The 19,834-nt window shown below is 39.0% G+C and overlaps 1 protein-coding gene across 1 annotated transcript in view; it reads right to left on the bottom strand.

The window, feature by feature from the left end:
- Positions 1-7,231, bottom strand: part of LOC122816215 (solute carrier family 22 member 5-like) — a 517,081-nt gene extending 509,850 nt beyond the window's left edge. Inside the window, exon 1 of the mRNA XM_044088962.1 lies at positions 7,132-7,231. Coding sequence (XP_043944897.1) covers positions 7,132-7,231 — 100 coding nt within the window. The remainder of the gene's footprint in view (positions 1-7,131) is intronic.
- Positions 7,232-19,834: the final 12,603 nt, after the last annotated feature.

Here is a 19,834-nt window from a genome sequence, read left to right as displayed (position 1 = left end):
TTCCTCTCAAAGTATGCTGGCTTTACACAGGTTACAATAGATACTATTTGTGATTTGATTTCCACAGTTCTATGCAACAGCCTTTTCTATTTTAATGGCAAAATGTACCAACAGGTGAAGGCCATTGCTATGGGGTTGAAGATGGCTCCTGCTTACTCTAATCTAGTTTTTTAAGTGCTTGGGAATATGAAACACTTGTATATTTACCTGGCTTCAAGAGTACTCTCTTCTATCGCCATTACATTGATGATATATTTTTTTGTGGGATAGGGTGGCTCTAAACAAGACTTGGACATTTTTGTACAGTCACTTTCTGCCAGGATAGGATTTTTCCAGTTTGCTGTTTCAGGATACGGAACTACAGTTTCCTTTTTCAATACACTAATCACGCTGGATCTTTCAACAGGTGCTTTGCACTCAAATGTTTATTGAAAGGAAACTTACCATAATAATTTTCTTGATTTTAGAAGCCAGCATAACAGGTGCTTTGCACTCAAATGTTTACTGAAAGGAAACTTACCATAATAATTTTCTTGATTTTAGAAGCCAGCATCCACTATTCATGAAGAAAAATGTAGTTCGGGGACAGTTTAACAGACTTTCCCGAACAGTGATTGATAACACTTTTTCTTTAGAAATTAGCTTTTCTGCAACAACTTTTCATTCACAGAAATGATCGTCAGCATTTGGATGTAAATATTACTGTGGCTCACTACTCCAAATTCAAGCCAATTCTCCGGTTCGAGTTTCAACCAAAAGAGAAAGACTGTTCTCATACTAACAGGACACTTAGTTTTCCTTTCCCTATTACCAGGGACATGCATGGGATTAGAACTATTGTTAAGAAGAACTGGTATATTATTGCTAGTAACCAGGAGATATGTGATGTGCTAGGAGCAAATCCATGCTTTCCCTTTAAGAAAACCAAGACATCGAAAAGTTTTTTGAGAGAAATGACTCATCATTCTTGATTCAAAGCTTTTTGATAGATAGTAAGCCTGCAGGAAAGTTTCCATGTGATAACTGCTTTACTTGTAAATACATTCGCAATGGAAAAAATTACTTTTTCAAGCACTGTAATGTCACAGTACATTTTAAGAGATATTTTAATTGCCAAAGTGTAAATGTAGTGTGTACAGGTATCTATGACACCTGCAACTGTTTTTATGTTGGTAAAACCTACAAAAAATTGTCAAACAGTATTAAGGAACATAATGCAGCCATTAGGTCTAGGGACAGAGTAATGCTTTAGGGAAACATAGTGTGTCTTTCAGGCATTTTACTTGTTTTAAATTCATAGTACTGGAGCAACTGGATATTTTCTTTGGTGACTGTGTCTGTTTGTTGGAAGTGAGAGAGCTTAAATGGCAGCTGCTTCTCAGTGCAGAGGCTCACCCAGGTAAGAATGAAAATTACAACATAAAATGTGCTCTGCGCTGGTTTACTTAAACCACTCCTCCTTAGTTTTATGGGCTTTTTTCTCATTGGCTACTGTACTACTTGAGTTTTTCTTTACATGTGCGTATTGCACACGGGCGACCGACAATTGTTCGAAAGACAGTTTGCAAGGTTTGCAAACGTCGAACGGAAGAAGGTTCGAATGTGCAATGAGTGAATGCACAGTGAGAGTCGCTCATTGCACATTAGACATTCTGGGGCAGATTGCACTATAGTGGGGAGTTGAAAATGGTTCCTTTCCCCGCTGTAGTGCGATCTCGGAGTTAGAATAATAAAGTAGGAGGGGTGTGGGGGTGCAGGGGGGATTGCCCCCCTGCATTACACTATCTAATTTTGTTGTCGACATTTATGTTCGAAACACAGCGAATCGGCTGTTCGACTTGCTGCTTTTCGAACATTAACAACTGTCGCTGTTTCCAGTTTCGATTTTACGATGCGAATATATGAATACTCACACATGTGTGATTCGAGAATATAAAGGTAAACCTATATATATATATATATATATATATATATATATATATAGATCTATGTTGCTACATCGAAAGTATGTTAAATTGAAATGTACTACAGCAAATTCACTTTTGTGAATGTGCATTTTAGCAAAAATGCACTTTCACGAAAAAAAAAAAAAAAATTGACAAAAAACCTACAAAAATAAAACACATGAATTGACAATAATTACAACCATTACATATGGTGGTCCCACTGGTACTGAGAAGTTGGGGCACGCCATCTTTGGGATAACATAACCACTGCTTCAAATTCCCTCTTTTACTATAAACAAACCTAGGGCCATGCCTCAAAAACTCAGAAAACCTATCATTGATGAATCCAGATTCTTTAGACACCCGGTGATGGGTTATCTATGGAGTATTAAAGCAAGTGTGAATTGCAATACTAAACACGTTGTACACCTTGCCCACTGTCAGCGTTGGTTTCAGTTTTATGTGGGCAAGACCAATAGATGTCTTAAGGAGAGGATCAGGGATCACCTGTATTGCATTCGCAAAGGGCACGATTTTAGTGCCCTAGGAAAAACATGTGTTAAACACGGATTTGACACATTCTTTTGTTTTTCAAGACCTTTATGTTGTGTATCCTAATGTATGTGGGGGAGATCTAGTGAATCGTACTGAAATGGTGGAATTGGAATGGATCCTTAGATTGGGGGCACACCAAGTCATGGGGCTGAATGATAATGTTCTTCTTAGACCACTGCTGAAGTCCAAATGGCTGAAGTAATGGGCTTTTCTTGTCAGCTGTTTGGGCGCACATGCATATGCTTTATTGATCTGTACATATCTGTATAAGTATGCATATGTACATGCTTTATGTATGACTGAATTTAGTTTTATTATGTCTTTTTATTTAATCGTTGTTATTTTATGTATGAAGCATTTTTATTTGTATCTGGCACTTTAATTAGCTGTTTGCTGATGTAGTGTGCTGTGATAGGTTGGCCTATCATATACTAGTATAGCTTTTGTATCTTTTAAAATTGTCTGATGAAGCGGCTTGTTGGTGCCGTAAAGGCGCTTACGTCTTTATTAAATTTTTTTCATTCATCTTGGAAGTTTGGTCATTGTATTCAGTGTTTTCTGCCAGCTACTGGGTTATTATTTTTTACTTTTTATTACTTTTTTTACATGAAACAAAGATTTTTTTATTGGCTGCTGGTTCTCTATATATTGAAGTATGTGTGTGGATATCTTAATTTCTGAAGAAGTTCTTGTTACATTAAACAATGAAAGTGCTAAAATGCCAATTTTGCCTCTGTGTTTTTCTTCCTAGCTTTAAAAGTTCGTTAGTTGCAATAATTCAGAAATATTTATACTCGGTATTCTCTTGCGTTACGGGCCTCAATTTTTATATAGTTCCTTTCATCCTTTTTCCATAAGCATTCTATCATTCCGCCACATCTTCTTTAATTATACCTTCCTTCATCCATTCCATTAATGCTTAAAAAAATCTTTTGCCTTGATTTATTTCCTTGGAATACACATAACTTATATCCTCAAAGCCTGGTGCAGATTCATTCTTTCTAATGTTATCACCTTCTCTGTTTCTTCTATTGTTATATCATTTTCTAAAAAAATCCTTACTTTTTCAGATACCTGTTCACTTCCCATTCTTCTTGCCCATCCATTTCCTTTTTTCACATTTTCACTACAGAATTTTTACTACCTCCACAATTTATTGACATTTGATTACTGGGACAGTCCGACTGGGTAGAAGCCCATTTTCAGTGGAGACCCAGGGAAAAAAACTCCAAATTATTACAAAACATTTTAAGAACAATAATTTGTATTAATACCATAATAACAGTAATATATTCTTGTTTGTATTTTATATTTCCTTTGCCATCTATGATAGCATCCATCCACCCTTCTCTCATTTTTACTTCTTTTCCAAAATAAGGGGAAACCACCTCTTTTTTTCTTTCAAGCTGTTGCCTATATAACATAATTTTTACTTTTTCTCTATATCTTTTCATACATCTGTTTCTCTGTTTCCCTTATTTTGTCACTTCTTTTTTATTTCTCTCACAATTCCATAAACTTTCTTTATATTTCACTGTGTTTTTCTATTCTTCTTTCCACTTCTAAATATATTTTTGTACACTTATTTATATACTACCCCACCAGTGTCCAATATTTATAAAATCATCTCATTGCCATATGATCTTTCCATATTTATTTATTGACATTGATTACCATAATAACTTCTTCCTCCTTTTTAAACTCCACAGTTAATGTCTATCATTTTCCCTACTTTATTATTTCACTAACCTCCCCCATTGTAGCCCATACTGTTCTAGGCTCTGAAAACAGTGTCATTTGTCCCCTCCCTCGTTATTGCTTTCATGTATTTAGAATAAATTATTTATTTATTTATTTATTTTACATTTGTGCCCATTTTCAGCAGAGGCCTGGGGAGAAAAGCTCCACATAAAATACTACATGCAATAAGACAACAATTGACAAGTAGTAAAAAAACCATGAATTAGGTTACATAAGTTACATATCACATCACATAAAATTTCCAAGGGAATACATTACATAAAAGTTAGTTAACAAGGTAATAAAAGTTATAATGTGCAGGATGTAGTTTACATATCAAGCTGGTTGAACAAAATGTAGTAATAGTGTATCTAAGCTTATACTGATAGATGTGTGTAGATTTTTGTAGTAGAAAGACCAGTGATAAACAAGGCTGGGACAGCATCAGTAATCTGTACAATAGATATTACTACTGTGAGTGCATACAGAGAACTAAGAAGAGAATCATGGAGTATTTACACATGGCTAGTGTGAGTATGGAATGCAAAGAGACTAATCTAAGAAGGTGCATGTATCTTAATTTAAAGGGGGGAGATTGATGGATAATCAAGGTTAGCCTGGAATGTTATATGAACAGCGCCGATTGCAATTAAGGTGATATTTTAGTAGTTGTTTGAATTGTGCTGGGTTGGTAGTGGTTCAATTGGTGAAAGGTAGTAAATTCCAGGCTTTGGCTATATGGAAGGAATATAGAGAGTTTCCAGCAGTGTTTGCTGTGTTTGTGACTAGCATTAATGCTTTGTTTGCAGAGTGAAGAACTCATTGGTTAGAATATGGATGTAATATGTCCAGGAGAGCAGGAATTTTCTCGGGCTGATGTAACTGTTTGTGGGCCATGGTGAGTTGATTGTAAGTAAGAAGTTCAGTCAATTCTAGCCAGGGGAGTTTTCTAAGATTAAGGCAGTGGTGAGTATTGTACGGAGAAACTATAGCGAATGTTGCTATTTTGTTGTAGCATGTTTCTAATTTTTCTGTGTCAGACTTTTTTAGGTTTGTGAAAATTGGTGAGCATAAAGGAGAGTTGACAGACGATGGGTCCTAGCAATAGCTTCTCTAGAGCTGTCTGTTAGGAGATTAATATTTATGTATAGGCATCCCATTTTTTGTAAACTTTTATATAACTTTTATATAATTATATAATTACATTCAGTCTTAAAAATTCTCCTTTTACATGTCCATTCCCTATTCTTTCCTACTTTTAGATCACATTTCATTAGCCCCCTTAACATCTTAATATCCTGTGTTATTTTAATTTTTTCTTTCCTCAGGTTACAGTTAAAATCACTGGCCATCACTACTGGAATATCTATCACAGTTTATTTAATTTCTTCAAACAATTGTTTCCCCTCATTCATATTAGTACATGCATAAAAAAAATTATTAATCTTATACATTTTTCTCATTCTCATATCACACCCTTCCTGGTACTACTATGGCTACATCTAAAATTTTTATTTCTTCATTTTTTTGTAAGAATTCCTATTCCAGAACATGTCTCATTTACTACCAACCAAATAATTTGTCCCCCATCCTGCCCATATGGCCTGTATTCTTTTCCTTTTATCTTCCTTGTTACATCTGGTATCTAGCAAGCAAAAAAATATCCATTTTTATTTTTTACACCATTCCACCACCTGCAAAACGTTTACATCATGTCGAAAGCTATTCACATTTAATGTTAATATTCCTATCTCATCCTTTTTCTTATGTGTTTTCCTTCCAGCTCTTATTTTTCGTTTCCTTCTCCTAAGTCACTCACCATCTGATTTTTCAGTATCTTGTTCTTTTTGTTCTCCTATCCGATTTTCTCCCTGTTCTTCCTATTCACATTCTAAAATTGCAAACCTGTTCTCTTCCTGTGTATTAATAACCTCATTTTGAATTATTTCTTCTCTAAGTACCTTTTCATTGTTTAATCTTTCTTCAGTTTCCCCTCCCCATACCACTTTCTCTTTCAATATCTTCTGTAATAATATTTTCTACTGTTAGTCTTTCTTCTGAGCTTTCCTCTTCATATAATCTTTCCTCTTCTAATAAGGGGCAGTCCAAATTCTTTTCATTTTATACAAAAATGCTTTGTTGCTGTATTGCCTCACCTTCATTTGTTACTGCCTTGTTATAAATTATTTTCATCCCCTAAGAGATAACATGCTTTGTGTTCACCAAAGTAATTAACAAATCTCTTACTATTCACAATTATTGTATTTGAGTTGCTTTTTCCCATCCTTTACATCCATTGTTACCCACACTTCCCAAACATTTATTTCATCACATTTTCTTAATTTTATGTACTTAACTACATCATGAAAAAAAAAACAGTTTTAACTCATGCTGATCCACAAGTGAAGTCCCAAATCACACAATTGTTTTCTTTTGTTTTTGTTGTAGTCAGAAGCTCTGGAATCAATAGTCTTGCTTGTTACTACTCAATTTCTTTTTTTGTCTCAGTCAAATTTTTCCAGCAAGTTAAAGCTTTCAAATGTCACTTCACAAACTTTTTCACCTCCCAAATTAATTAACATTCTTATGTCTTTAATGTTAAACCCTTGTGACAAAATAATTCTATCCATAATGTCATACCTGTTCACACTGCCAGCACTTTTATTTTTTATTCTTACCACTGATGCTTTTCTATGTGGCTGTTGAGAAACTGCAACTGTTTGTCTCTCTCAGTTTCTTCTTCCACTCTCCCTTGCTGTAGCTGCAGAACTTCTTTCTTGTAACAAAAATTTACTTGAGAGGTAAACTCTGAAAACTGGCTACTCCAACAGTTGAGAATACCTCCATTGTTTTCCCTTCACCACCAGTTTTGGTGTTTTCAATCTCTCACTTTCTTCTTCCTGTAACACTTTCTCCACCATGTCACTCCATCTAGCTTCTTCTCCTTCCTTTGACTCTGCCTGGTGCATCAAATTTATCAGCAGTTGCATCTCCAGTGCTCCATTTTACAGCTCTGTAACAGTTATTTTATCTCCTTCATCTTCACTCAGTATGTTTTCTCCTGGTCCTCTCATCAGCTCTGCTGCGCTCTCCTCCATCATGGGATTCCCAGAACTGCAGCTGCAGCCCTTCAGCACCACCTAGCAGCTCAAGGGACTGCTTCACCTCCTCTCCTCGAGTAGGGGAGCTCCCCAATGTCCCCGGGCAAAATCCCCATGTCAGTTGGAATGCCACCTTGGGTCTCTCCTGAAAACAGACCATTGGTCTAGTGGGACTAACCCAGTTAATAAAGTGTAAATAAAATAAAAATAAATTATCGTATATCCCAGCTAAATAGTGGTACAAAGAAACAGCTGTAGCTAAGCAGGTGGATGTGCACACTCTTCCACCAATTTAAAATCCAACACAGAATTATCTAAACTGAACAGATCTCAGAGCCCTCTGCTCAAACATTTCTATATAAGCTCTCAACATCCTTATTACACAGCATCCCTTTCCCCTTCAGTCTCTCCTCAATATCTCTCTTCCGACTTTTTTTACTTCTAAATATTTCCCTTTAGTGTCCCTTCTTAAAATCCTCATTCTGCAGCCCTCTAATCATCAAAAATCTCAGTACCTAATTTTTCTTTTTCCATTCTCCGTGGCAACAACTTTTTACAAATATTGTCTACAGAAACCTACACGCTGCACTGTTAGAACGTAGAATATGAAGCTTCTATAAAATCTGACAGATTGATTGAGTGAACTTGCACATTTGAAATGTCATGCTGTAATTTCTATGTTATTAACCATCAAACTACGTGAAAACTAATAATCGGTCTGTAATTTCTTATACCCAGTCCAAACCTGGAAGTTGTTCATTTGTTAAAGAATTCTACAACAGATAACACATAAATAACGAAATGAAAATAATAATAATAATTCATCCTCAGAAAATGCTTAGTAGACAAGAAAGGGCCTCTAGCTTTAAGAATGCAAGAAATGATTTTTGTTTACCACTCCATGAGAAGTTATCAGCAAGAAAATGTTGAACTAGTAGAGGTCACAACTGTCAGCTGCAAAGTTTAAATATAATTTTCTGATGGTTGCAAACCTTAAACATCAAACAGACATGAATACAGAATTTAGAAGAAGAAAAGCTTACCTTTATGAACAACACAATACTCTGGACAATAAAATAGAGTACCCTTGAAAACAGAGCTAGTGCAAGAAATATATTTGAAAAGTATTTGAAAAGGTTGCTTTTGAGACAAAATCTGGATATCTCAAAACTAGGTAGGTTGATATAGGATGAAGGATCAACAAAGCCATTGCTCCTAAACCTAAAGTAATTCATGATAAAAAAAAAAAAAAAAAAACAATTTTACTACTTTTCATCACTGACAGGTCATATGCTAAGGAATTTGTAACCCTCTAGCTAAAAATAAAACAATAAGGTTAACTAAATGGGGCTAACATATATGTAGTGCCTGAAGAGCCATACTTACGCTTTGAATTCTGGGAAAAAGATAAAATGGCTTAACAAAAGCTTTGTTTAGCATCTTGCAACATTGTTTTTTGGCATCCACCTTGTTTCATCCTACAGCACTCCTACTCCAATGCCTCAAATTCATTGCCAGGTTTGCCAGACTCTCCCATCACTCCTGGGCTTACGCTGATATAGACTGGGCTGGCACAGATCTTAAAGGTGTCCTGGGGGACTTTGACTGTCAACCATCAGCCGAGTTCCTTTTTATGTTATTACCTACCTGTTTATTTTCCCCTCCCTCCTCCCATGCATTTGTCAACACACGTTTGGACCACACCTCCTCTCAGAAAGCATCATTGATGAGTGCCCTCCTTGCAGGAGAGGCACATCCTTCCCTCCCTGTGAGCAGCTTAAATGCCTGAAAGACTAATCCCGGGTTGTGTGGGCCACAGGGCTTTATCCCTCTACACTGCATCTGTTAGCACTAAGCTCTAGTAATGCACTAGAGTGTAACAAGCTGCTTGTGCACGCCACACTTAACAGTGACAAAATTAAAGATGTTATGCACTTCTATGTCACACAGAAAACAAACGTGTGACAGACAGAAGTGACTCACAGATGTTAGGGCTGTTCATTCCACAAAAGACTCTTCACATCTGTTTACTCTAGGTGTTTTACTGCTTTTAAAGCTGTAAAGCACTCCTATACATTTTTTCCTGTAATGGTTAGTACATAAAGCAGATAAAAACTGCCGTGCACCAAAAAATTATGATGAGATCACAGTTCATACATGCTCTTGAGAACATGTTCAGTGCATTGTTTGCCCCCACCAGCAGAAACAGCGAGGAAGAACACTAAAGTGATGCTATACAAAGACATTACTTAAGAGAAGTAATTTCTTTCTTACATAACGTCATTGTATAATACTAATAACCCACTCCTGGATGTGGGTTTCACAGAATTCACCCATGGTTGGCTTTGTTTGATCACTCTGGCTTCATCCTTGTCACTGAACAATGCCAGCCAGCCAGTCATGGGTTATTGCTAAATTACACACACACGTACACTCATACACACACACACTCACACACACTCATACACACACAGATTCATACACACACTCATACACACACACACACACACACACACACACACACACACACTCTCATTCATACACACTCATACACACACACACACAGACTCATTCATACACACTCATACACACACACACACACACACACACACACACACACACACACACACACACACACACTCATACACACACACACTCATACATACACACACACTCATACATACACACACACTCATACATACACACACACTCATACATACACACACACTCATACATACACACACACTCATACACACACACACACTCATACACACACACACTCATACACACACACACAAAATACACACACACAAAATACAAACACACAAAATACAAACACACACACACAAAATACAAACCTACTTATCTGTTTTCACAAAACGGACTGTACTATAATAACTTTCAGAATAAGATGAAACACAACTCTAAACAATTTTGGACACACATTAAAGAAATTTTATATCCTGGTCAAAAATTCAACCCAAACCCCTCTCCCAGTAACTCAACACTCAAAACTGCAATACTGTTCAAATCTTATTTTATAGATAGTATAGCATCTGTAATCAAGGATACCTCAACATCTAATCCCAACCTTACCCAACAGCACCATATCACCACATGCACTTTCACCTTCAAACCTGTGCTCACATCCCATATAAAACTACTCTTAAACTTAAACCATGCTCTTTTTCAGCTGATTACCTTCCCAAGCGAGTACCTACAAATAGCAGCCAATAGCATTGCCTATCTTGTCTCAGTTCTTATACTTCAATCCAGAAATCCCACATTCCCTCTCTCTGGAAAACGTCACACATTATTCATCTGCGCAAAAAAGTAAATTCAATAGACATTAATAACTTTAGACATATAGCAATGATATCTCCACTTGCCAAAATACTTGAAAAATGTATCCTAAAACAATTGCTAGACTATCTCCTGCAAGAATTTCTATCCCCTACACAACATGGCTTCCATCCTTCTCATAGTACTAGCACTGCCCTTCTAACCTATATAGATATTTTCAATCAAGCTACAGACAAAGGCAAACTAGTCTCTCTCTTATTTTTAGGCTTGTCTAAAACCTTCAACACAGTTTCTCAAAAGCTACTTGTCCAACAAGTGTCACAGAATCATAGGATCACAGGAAGTTACTAAGCTAATGGCCCTAGGGTCTTTACAAGCTTAGCTAAGTTCTACCCCTATTTCTATGATCAGCACCTATTGCCCCTGTTCAAGAGGGACACAGGAGGAACCCATGTGGTGACTTTAAGGTTACCTATCCAATTGTCCAGACTGCGTGTGAAGAGGTCCAATGAGGTGCTCTATTTGACATGAAGTAGGAGTCTGTTCCAAAGGTGTGGTAACCTCTGGGAGACAAATCTGTCCCTCAAGCAAGTTCTACTAATGCACATATCAGGTAGTTCTACTAATGCACATATCAGGTTAAGTGTTTAGAGTGAGTAATCCGTGTACCATTGACTTATGGAGATGCAGCATTTCCAATAAAGTAGGGTCAGAGATTGCCTTGTATGCAAGGCAGAGGCCGCCTCTGAGTAGTCTGTATGAAACAGAATAAAGTGAGTGATTTCAGCTGATCCACATAGGACAGATGTTGAAGGCCTAGAACTTTCCTTGTGAGGAACCTTTGTGGTCTCTCCAATTGTTGCAAGTGCTTGGAACAGTACATACCAAAAGGGGCACTGTACTCAGTTATTGGACTAATAAGGGAAGAGTACAGGGAGGTTATAACTTCTTTTTTTCTGGAGGCAATGCCCTTACTTATGAGATGAGCAATATAGAATGCCCTTCTAGCCACTGTAGAGACATGGTGGTCAGTGGTGAGGTTGCTATCAACCTGTGTGCCCAGGTCTCTCACAATTGCGTCCGTACTTAAGGTGTTGCTACTGATGAAGGAGATAGCAGGAACATCACCCTTACTGAAAGGAATGATAATACATTTTTTAAGCATTGAGTTTAAGGCCGTGACTTTGGCACCAATCATTTGTTTGTGTAAGACCCTCTTGTAGGATGTTGACATCATTTGGAGATTCTATGACTGCTCCCAGTTTGCAGTCATCAGCAAACTTTGTCAGCAATAGACCTTTAGTTTTTGCTTGTACTTTCGAGAAATAGATTCCAAACCGTAGAGGTCCCAGGACTGATCCCTGTGGAACACCACTGGTTACAGGTCTGCAGTTGGAGGTGGATTCCCGTATTTTGACTATATGGGTTGGTCTGTTTCAGTAAGTAAAATGGCACTCCATGCTCTCTTCTTATCTCCCAGTCACCACTGGTGCACCACATGGCTCTACCAGTGGTCCCCTCCTCTCTAACATTTTCACGAATGCCCTCTGCTTCCACACTACACACCACAATAATACAATAAGGAGATTATTCCACTCTCATTTGCACATCTGACAACATGGTACACCTCCATAAAATTAAGCTTTAACAGCCACTGAAACATGGCTTTGTAACTCACAACTCATGCTGAACCCAAAAAAAAAAAAAACACAACTTATTTTTTCCCCAAATCCCTCTCTCATGAAAAAAATAAAATTTATAGTCCTCTCTCTTAATAATACAACCACTGAAGTCACTTATAGCAAACTATTAGAGGTGATAGTGGATGATAATCTTACGTGTGACCTGAATGTAGAAAACTGCATACGAAAAACTAATCAAAAACTAGGGATGCCTCTCTTCTTTATGGAGCTCCCATCCTTAATAACATCAGGCTGCACAAAAATTAAAACTTGAACAATGCTATAAAAAAGTTGCTAAATTTGTAGCACATGCCCTTTTCCGAACCCACACTGTATAGCACTGAAAAGCCTAAACTGGTTAGAATTGCCATATCAACTAACATATACACAACTTCTTACCATATATAAAATTATCCAGCATCCATCTGCCTGTCCAGCACTAAGAAATCTTCCACAAACCTATATTCCAGTTGATCATTGCAACCCAGTGACCAAAAACTCCTGTTTACAAACCTAGCAAATCAGGTCTATACCCTCCCTCCCATCTTTTAAAACCATGCTGAAAGGCTTCCTAGCTAGCATCTGGCTCTGTTATTGCTCAAAACCAGGGCAAACTACATCCCTAAATGTGAACAAGTACCTTTTCATTCTTTATACTTTACTTTCTCTTCTTCACTTACACTAGAGAGTCGATTATCCGAAAAGAATAGTTGCATAAAATCTTACCATAACCATAGATGCCCTTTTCTCTTCCATGTTGCAGTATTCTAAACATTAGGGATTCTCCACCTGAGGCGACTCGAATGTCCGGCCCATATACAAAAGCTTAGCATGGCTGCTGTATGGTGTGTTGAGATGTCACGCATAGGTACCATAAACCATGGGCCATAAATTTGAACTCCACACGCACAGACCTCAGAAATGAATGCCCCAGTTGGACAATAGTCAGAGTAGCTTAGCTGGTCAGGATGCCATCTAGAGAGGGAAAATAAGGAACAGGAAGAAGGAGAAGAGGCAGAGGTCCTAAATGGGGGTAGGAGGGAGGTATAGGAATACTGAAACATGGAAAAGAAGGACATCTATGGTTGTAAGATTTTACACAACTATTCTATGTCCTTCTATTCTCATGCTGCAGTATTCTAAGCATGTGGGAGAGTATCAAAGCTCAGTATGTGTTATGGGTGATGGAAGAAGAACCTTCTATGAAACCATGTAAAATGGCTTTTGCAAAGCCTGCCCTAGCCTTGGAGATGCAGTCCAGTTTGTAATGTTTAGTGAAAGTGCGGACTGAAGACCATGTGGCTGCCTCGGGAAGTGGCTATATCTAATCCTTTGAAAAAGTCCCCTAAAGAGGCCACAGCCCTGGTGGAGTGAACCCTCACAGTGTAAGGAAGGTGCTTTCCATGAAAGGAGTAGCAAAAGGAAACAGTGTTGGAAATCCAAGAAGATATTGTTTGCTTGGATACAGCTTCCTCCAGAGTCCTACGGTGAAAGGATACAGACAACTGTTTAACTTTCGGATGTTCTTAGTCTTGTCTAGGTGAAATCTAAGTTGCCTGTGAACATCAAGGGAATGGAGCACCCTCTCACTAGAAAGGATATGGTTAAGTGGATGGACTGGTTAAGCGATAGTTCATTGACCACATTAGGCATGAAGGATGGGTTTGTATGAAGAGACCCTATCCTTATGAAATATCAGGTATGGTGGGTTATCCATGAGTGCATGTAGTTCTGAGACCCTTCTGGATGAAGTTAGGGCTACAAGATGTACTGTTTTCCAAGTGCAAATATTCAGGGTGGCTGACACTGATGGCTCGAAGGCGGCAGTAGTGAGTTTTTCTAGAATGAAATTCAGGTCACAAGGAGGAGGGGTAGGTTTCCTTGGAGGCCTGATATGAAGTACCCCCTTAAGGAAAAGTTTTAACTCTAATCTGGATAACAAAGGTGGATTGAGAGGTAAGCAAGCAGAGATAGCTGATAAATGGACTTTCTCTGAGGAATATGAAAGTTCAGACTTAAGAAGCTCACACAAATAAGACCAAATTAGAGGTACATCTGCCTAAAAGGGATCTAGCTGTCTATGAAGTCACTAACTGGAGAACCATTTCTACTTGGATAGGTAGGATCTCCTGGTAGTGGGTTTCCTGGCCTCCTGCAGGACAGAAAGCACATCCTCTGAATAAAGGTGTCTAAAAGGGATCAAAGGTTTATCACCCACAGGGTTAGTCTGAGGGTTTGGAAGTGTGGATGGATAAGTGATCCCTTCTGTTGTGTGATGAGGTCCATCTTGTGGGGTAACTTGTGATTGTCCTTGGCTAGAGAGAAAAAAGTAGGGGGAACCAGTGCAGTCTTGGCCAAAAGGTAGTCTCCAACAAGATTTTTGGTTTATCCACTTGAATTTTCAGCAGGACTTTCTATACGAGAGGGAAGGGGGAATGCATAAAGAAACATCTTCTTCCAAGAGATTGAAAAGACGTCCACCCTCCATGCTTGTTGGGAGGGAGAACTTGTGCAAAATAGATTCAGTTGTCTGTTCTGAGGGAAGGCAAACAGATCTATTTGTGGTTTACCCTACCAGTGGACTATGTCTAGAAAGATATCCCTGTGCAATACTCATTCATGATTCTGTGATAATGACCTACTGGAGAGGCATCTGCCTGAATATTGTTTTGAGATGGGATGCAAACTGCCTGCAGCGTCATCTTGGAGAGGGTAGCCATTTCCCAAGCTTGGATGGCCAGCCTGCAGAGTAAGTAGGATTTTGTCCCCCCTCCCCTTGTTTCTTCATATACCACAGGACTGTGGTGTTGTCTGTAAAGATTCTTAGAGGTCCTGGGTGTATGAGGGGAATGAATGCTTTTAGGGCTAGGATAAGGTTACTCATTTCCCTGATGCTGATTTTTTTTTTCTGAAGATAGGGGTCCCATTCGCCTTGAACCTTCAGTCCATTCATAGTTGCTCCCCATTCCAGATCTGATACACCTATGTACATCTGTTGTACTGCAGGGAGTGGTTGTAATGGTAGTCCTGGGTTCAGACAAATTTGCTGGATCCACCACAAGATCTCTTTCTTGAGACATGGAAGGAACGGTATCTGAAACTTTAGTGGGTGGTTGTGTTGGGACCAAACATTCTTCAGGTACCATTGACATTTTCTCATATGTAACCCGGCTAGGGGCAACATGGGAAGCGTGGGTGCCACAAACCCCAAGAGGCATAGGAACTCTGGCTGAAATGCAGCTGGCTAGGAGTAGGTCCTTGAAGCAAGTGGTCAAATATGTGACCTTTTCTGGGGAAAGAAAGGTATTCATCAAATCTGTTCTTATTCTGCAACCAAGGAAACCTGGTCCTGGGAGGGAGTAAGTGAGGATTTTGGATGGTTGATTGTGAAATGTAGGCCTTTGAGGAGGGAAATGGTGAATTGTAGGTGCCTTTTTAGAGTATATGGATGATCTGCCTGGATAAGGAGACTGTCTAAGTATCAGAATATTTGAGTACCTTTTGTTCTGCAAAAGGCCACTACAGGAGCTAGACATTTTGTGAATACCCTTGGTGCTGTGGACAAACCAAAGGGCAAGACAGTAAACTGATGTTACAAGGATTGCACTGCAAAATGCAGGAATTTTCGATAAGATGTCTGGATAGGGATGTGATGATATGTATCCTTTAGGTCTAAAGTGGTCAGATAAGAACTGGGGGCAACAGTGGAAGTCGTCTTTGGAGGGAGAGCATGCAGAAGGTAGGTACATGGAAGAAAGAGTTTAGAAGGGATAGGTCCAAGATGGGTGTCCATGGGCCATCCTTTCTTGGGACCAGGAAGAGTCTGGAATAAAAACCTAGGCCTTCCTGTCCTGGAGGGACCTTTTGAATTGTACCCTGTCTGACACTATCGTGAATGACTTGTGGGATGAGATGAAGTTGGTCCTTTGGAGGGTGTGGGATAACTTTTGGGAGATGTTTTTCCCTCCAGGTCATGACATATCATTTTCCCACTATTGACAAGACCCTGGTGTCTGATGTGATCTGTTGCCACAGGGGAAGATGGTGAGAGAGGTGGGGCAGAAAGGGGAAGATGGAGTTAGAATCTGACAGGGACACACTGTTAGGTCTGTCATAAAAGGGCGGTCTTGGAGTAGTTTTAGAAGAGGTAAGCCTGGCTGAGGAAGGCTTTCTGGCACCTTTTCTGGGTTTGGTGGAGGGTGGAGCAGAAGCCTTCCTGACAAATCTGGGTTTGGCAGGGTAGTGTCTATGAAACTTAGGCACTGGTGAGACAAATAGGTGTTTGTGGTCCTGCAGCTCCTTGCTCTTTTCCTGCAGGTTTTTGAACATTCTGCTGACTGGTTTCCAAACAGAAGGCTGTTTTCAAGAGGACCATCCATAATTTTGCTTTTGAAATCATCAGGCAATGGTTGCATCCTGAGCCAGGAGTGCCTGCGTAGAGCTGAGGCTGAAGCAGCTGACCTGCCTGATGCTTCTGCAGCATCATAGTTGCATTTTATAGAGTGTCTAGTGACCCGAACAGTTAATTAAAAGGTAGAACCCACCTGTGCCTTAGTGGGCAAATCTGTAATTGAGTTCATTTGATCCAAGTCTTGTGAGACCAGGTCCAAGGCATATTTGACCGTACGTGTTTGGTAATTCATGGCTCTAAATGCCAGGGTGAAAGATGTGTAGATTTTCTTCCTTAACATGTTCATCATTTTACTATCTTTATCCGATGGGAGGAAGGAAGAAGTAATCTGTCTGGATTGTTTTTCTGGAGACACAGCAATTACAGCAGGGTCTGCCACAGGAGGTTTGATAAGAACTTTTAAGTCATCAGGGACGTTATACAACCTGTCTGGTCTTTTGGGGTCTGGTGGCTGAGAATTTGGAGCTTTGGAAGCTGAGGCAAAGGTGTCCAAGTAGGCTGGGATAATTGGAGGGATGGCTGACGGGGTGCGGGATTCCATCTGCAGAAGCTCATAATATCGGTTTTGAACTTTTGTTATTTGTGTAGAATCCCATTTGAAGTACTCCCTCATTTTGGAAATAGTTTCCCAAAGGTGATGTCTTCAGGTGGGGAATCACCTTCTAGACAGTCCTCTTCAAGAGAGCAACATCCTAAGGGAGAAGCCAGTTGTGAGGAATATGAAAGGGACTATCTGAAGAGGAAGGTGAAGAATTTTCTTCAAGTGTCTGTGGATGGGGCAAGGGGCCTAAAGAAGCAGGCCTGGGACTCAAAACTGGCAGACCAGAAGGGGTCTGTGAGGAAGAAGGTCTAAGGGCAATAATGGCCTGGAAAAGAGATTGAGAAAATCCCTGCTAATCAGGAGTACCTTCTGAAGGAACAGACAAATGCTTAGACTTCTGTTTCTTTTTTGGAGAAAGAGTCTTGTCCAGGCTGAGCAGGAGTAGGCCTAGGATCTGACTTTTTTTGCGCACTGAAGAAGGCTAGTACAGCCGAAACCAGTTTGCTTTTCTTGGAGCACTTTTGTGCATTACTAGGGGTGGTTGACACCCTTAGTTTCTTGAAAATGTTTATTTAATAAACAAATATTTATTTGGCAACGTCCATTTGGTGCTGGCCCTACATTTTTACATTTACCTAGGATATGAGGACACCAGAGGATTAGAAAAGCTTTCCTCAGTTATGGAAGCTGCCATAAGCCACTTGAGTGAATCTGGTTCCCCTGACATCCAAAGCTGATGTCACTGGTATCTCCATGGATGTACAGGCTGGAGAAACTAGGGCAGCATCCAAAAAGGTACCCGCCGAAGTAACCAAAGCCATCGGTCGTACCTCAGCCCCCAGATCGGTGGCTGGGTGGACGATTGAACCCGGAGACACAGGCACTTTTTCTGGCCTTGATACCTTGGCCTTTTTCTTGGTGGTTTGGCTGATACAGCAGGTGCCGCTTCCATACCCAAAACAAGTTACTTAAGACATTGATTTTCCACAAATAAGTTTAGGGCTGTGAGATGGCTGTGCAGAGTTCTAGGGACGAACGACTGGCAAATGTAATGCGCATTGTAGTCATAGGAAGGCCCTAAACAAAAGAGGCAGAGGTTGCGGCTGTCTTTGTGTGGGATTTGGTGTCTGCACTTACATTTTCCCTTCCTAGATGACATGGACAGAATCAGCTTAAGGAAAGAACAAAAAAAACAGCAACCAGAATAGAAAATGTCAACCAACAGGGTAATTATCTTTTTGAAGACACTGGCATGGAACGAGTGAGCTGATGTTCGACTGATGACAGAGAAGTTCTGTGGTCTGTGCATGTGGACGTCACATTTATGGCCCACGGTTTATGGTACCTACATGTGACATCCCATGCACCATACATCAGCCAGGCTAAGCTTTTGTATATGGGCCGGACGTTTGGGTCACCTCAGGGGGATGATCCCTCATGTTTACAATACTGCAATATGAGAACAGAAGGACATTGTCAATTATCTGAACCAGCCTGCCAAAGTTTTCAGGTAGGAAAAATCATAAAGTCTGAATATGTAAACATTATATGTATTTGCTTGAACATGTTTTTTTGTGCTTGCAGCCAGCTTGTCTGTGAAAAATACTGTTTATTGTCCACTGAAATTGCTGAATGGTTGAAAAGTGTATTCCTGCATGCAGAAAAAAGACAAGATTTTTAGAAGTTTATCTGGTTCAATTACGTTTGATTATCCGAACAGTTTGATTACCCAAACTACCCTAGGTCCCAATTAGTTTTGATAAGACTGTCTACTGTACTTCCTTACTGCTATCTAATTCTTTTTCCCTAACTTTCTCTCTAAAGCCTGTTTTTCTGTCACATCATATTGCAATTCCTATTCTTATTAGACTTACTCACCTTTAATTTCTCTACAAACTGTATAAAATTTCTCTAAATAAAATAATTGTCATATACCTTGTATTGATTTTTAACCAATGTTTTTATGTTATGTCTATATTGTCATTTAAACTGCAGATTTTTTTGTTTTATTTTTGAAGATTGTAAAATTATCGTTCTTAAAATGTTTTCTAATAATTTTGAGCTTTCTCCCCAAGCCTCCACTGAAAATAGGCTTCTACCATTTGAGCTTTCCCAGTAATCAAATGTCAATAAATAAATAAATAAAATAAAGCATACATTGAATAAAACAGATGCTTGCAGCTTATTCTGTCAAACAAATTAACATGTGACAAAATGTCATGCACCTATATATATATATATATATATATATATATATATATATATATATATATATATACATACACACATACACATATATTGGAAACACTGCATATAACCGAACATTCAAGATGTCTTATGTTTTTATGTCAGGTGAAGTGATCAAAACTCTTTTGATCTCTTCTACTGGTGCACAATCCATATGAGATTATGAACAGTGGTAATCAAGGAATTTGCCCTTTCTGCACCATAGAATGATCTCTGAGTTGACATATATAACTAGCACTGGGTATGGGGGCTCAGCCCGTACATGGACAGTGCAGTGGGGCTTGCCCCTGCAAAAAATGTGTTTTGTT

This window comes from Protopterus annectens, chromosome 12.part0 (genome assembly GCF_019279795.1).
Source record: "Protopterus annectens isolate FY-2018-M chromosome 12.part0, PAN1.0, whole genome shotgun sequence".
NCBI lineage: Eukaryota > Metazoa > Chordata > Ceratodontiformes > Protopteridae > Protopterus > Protopterus annectens.
This window is presented reverse-complemented; position numbering and strand designations above follow the sequence as displayed.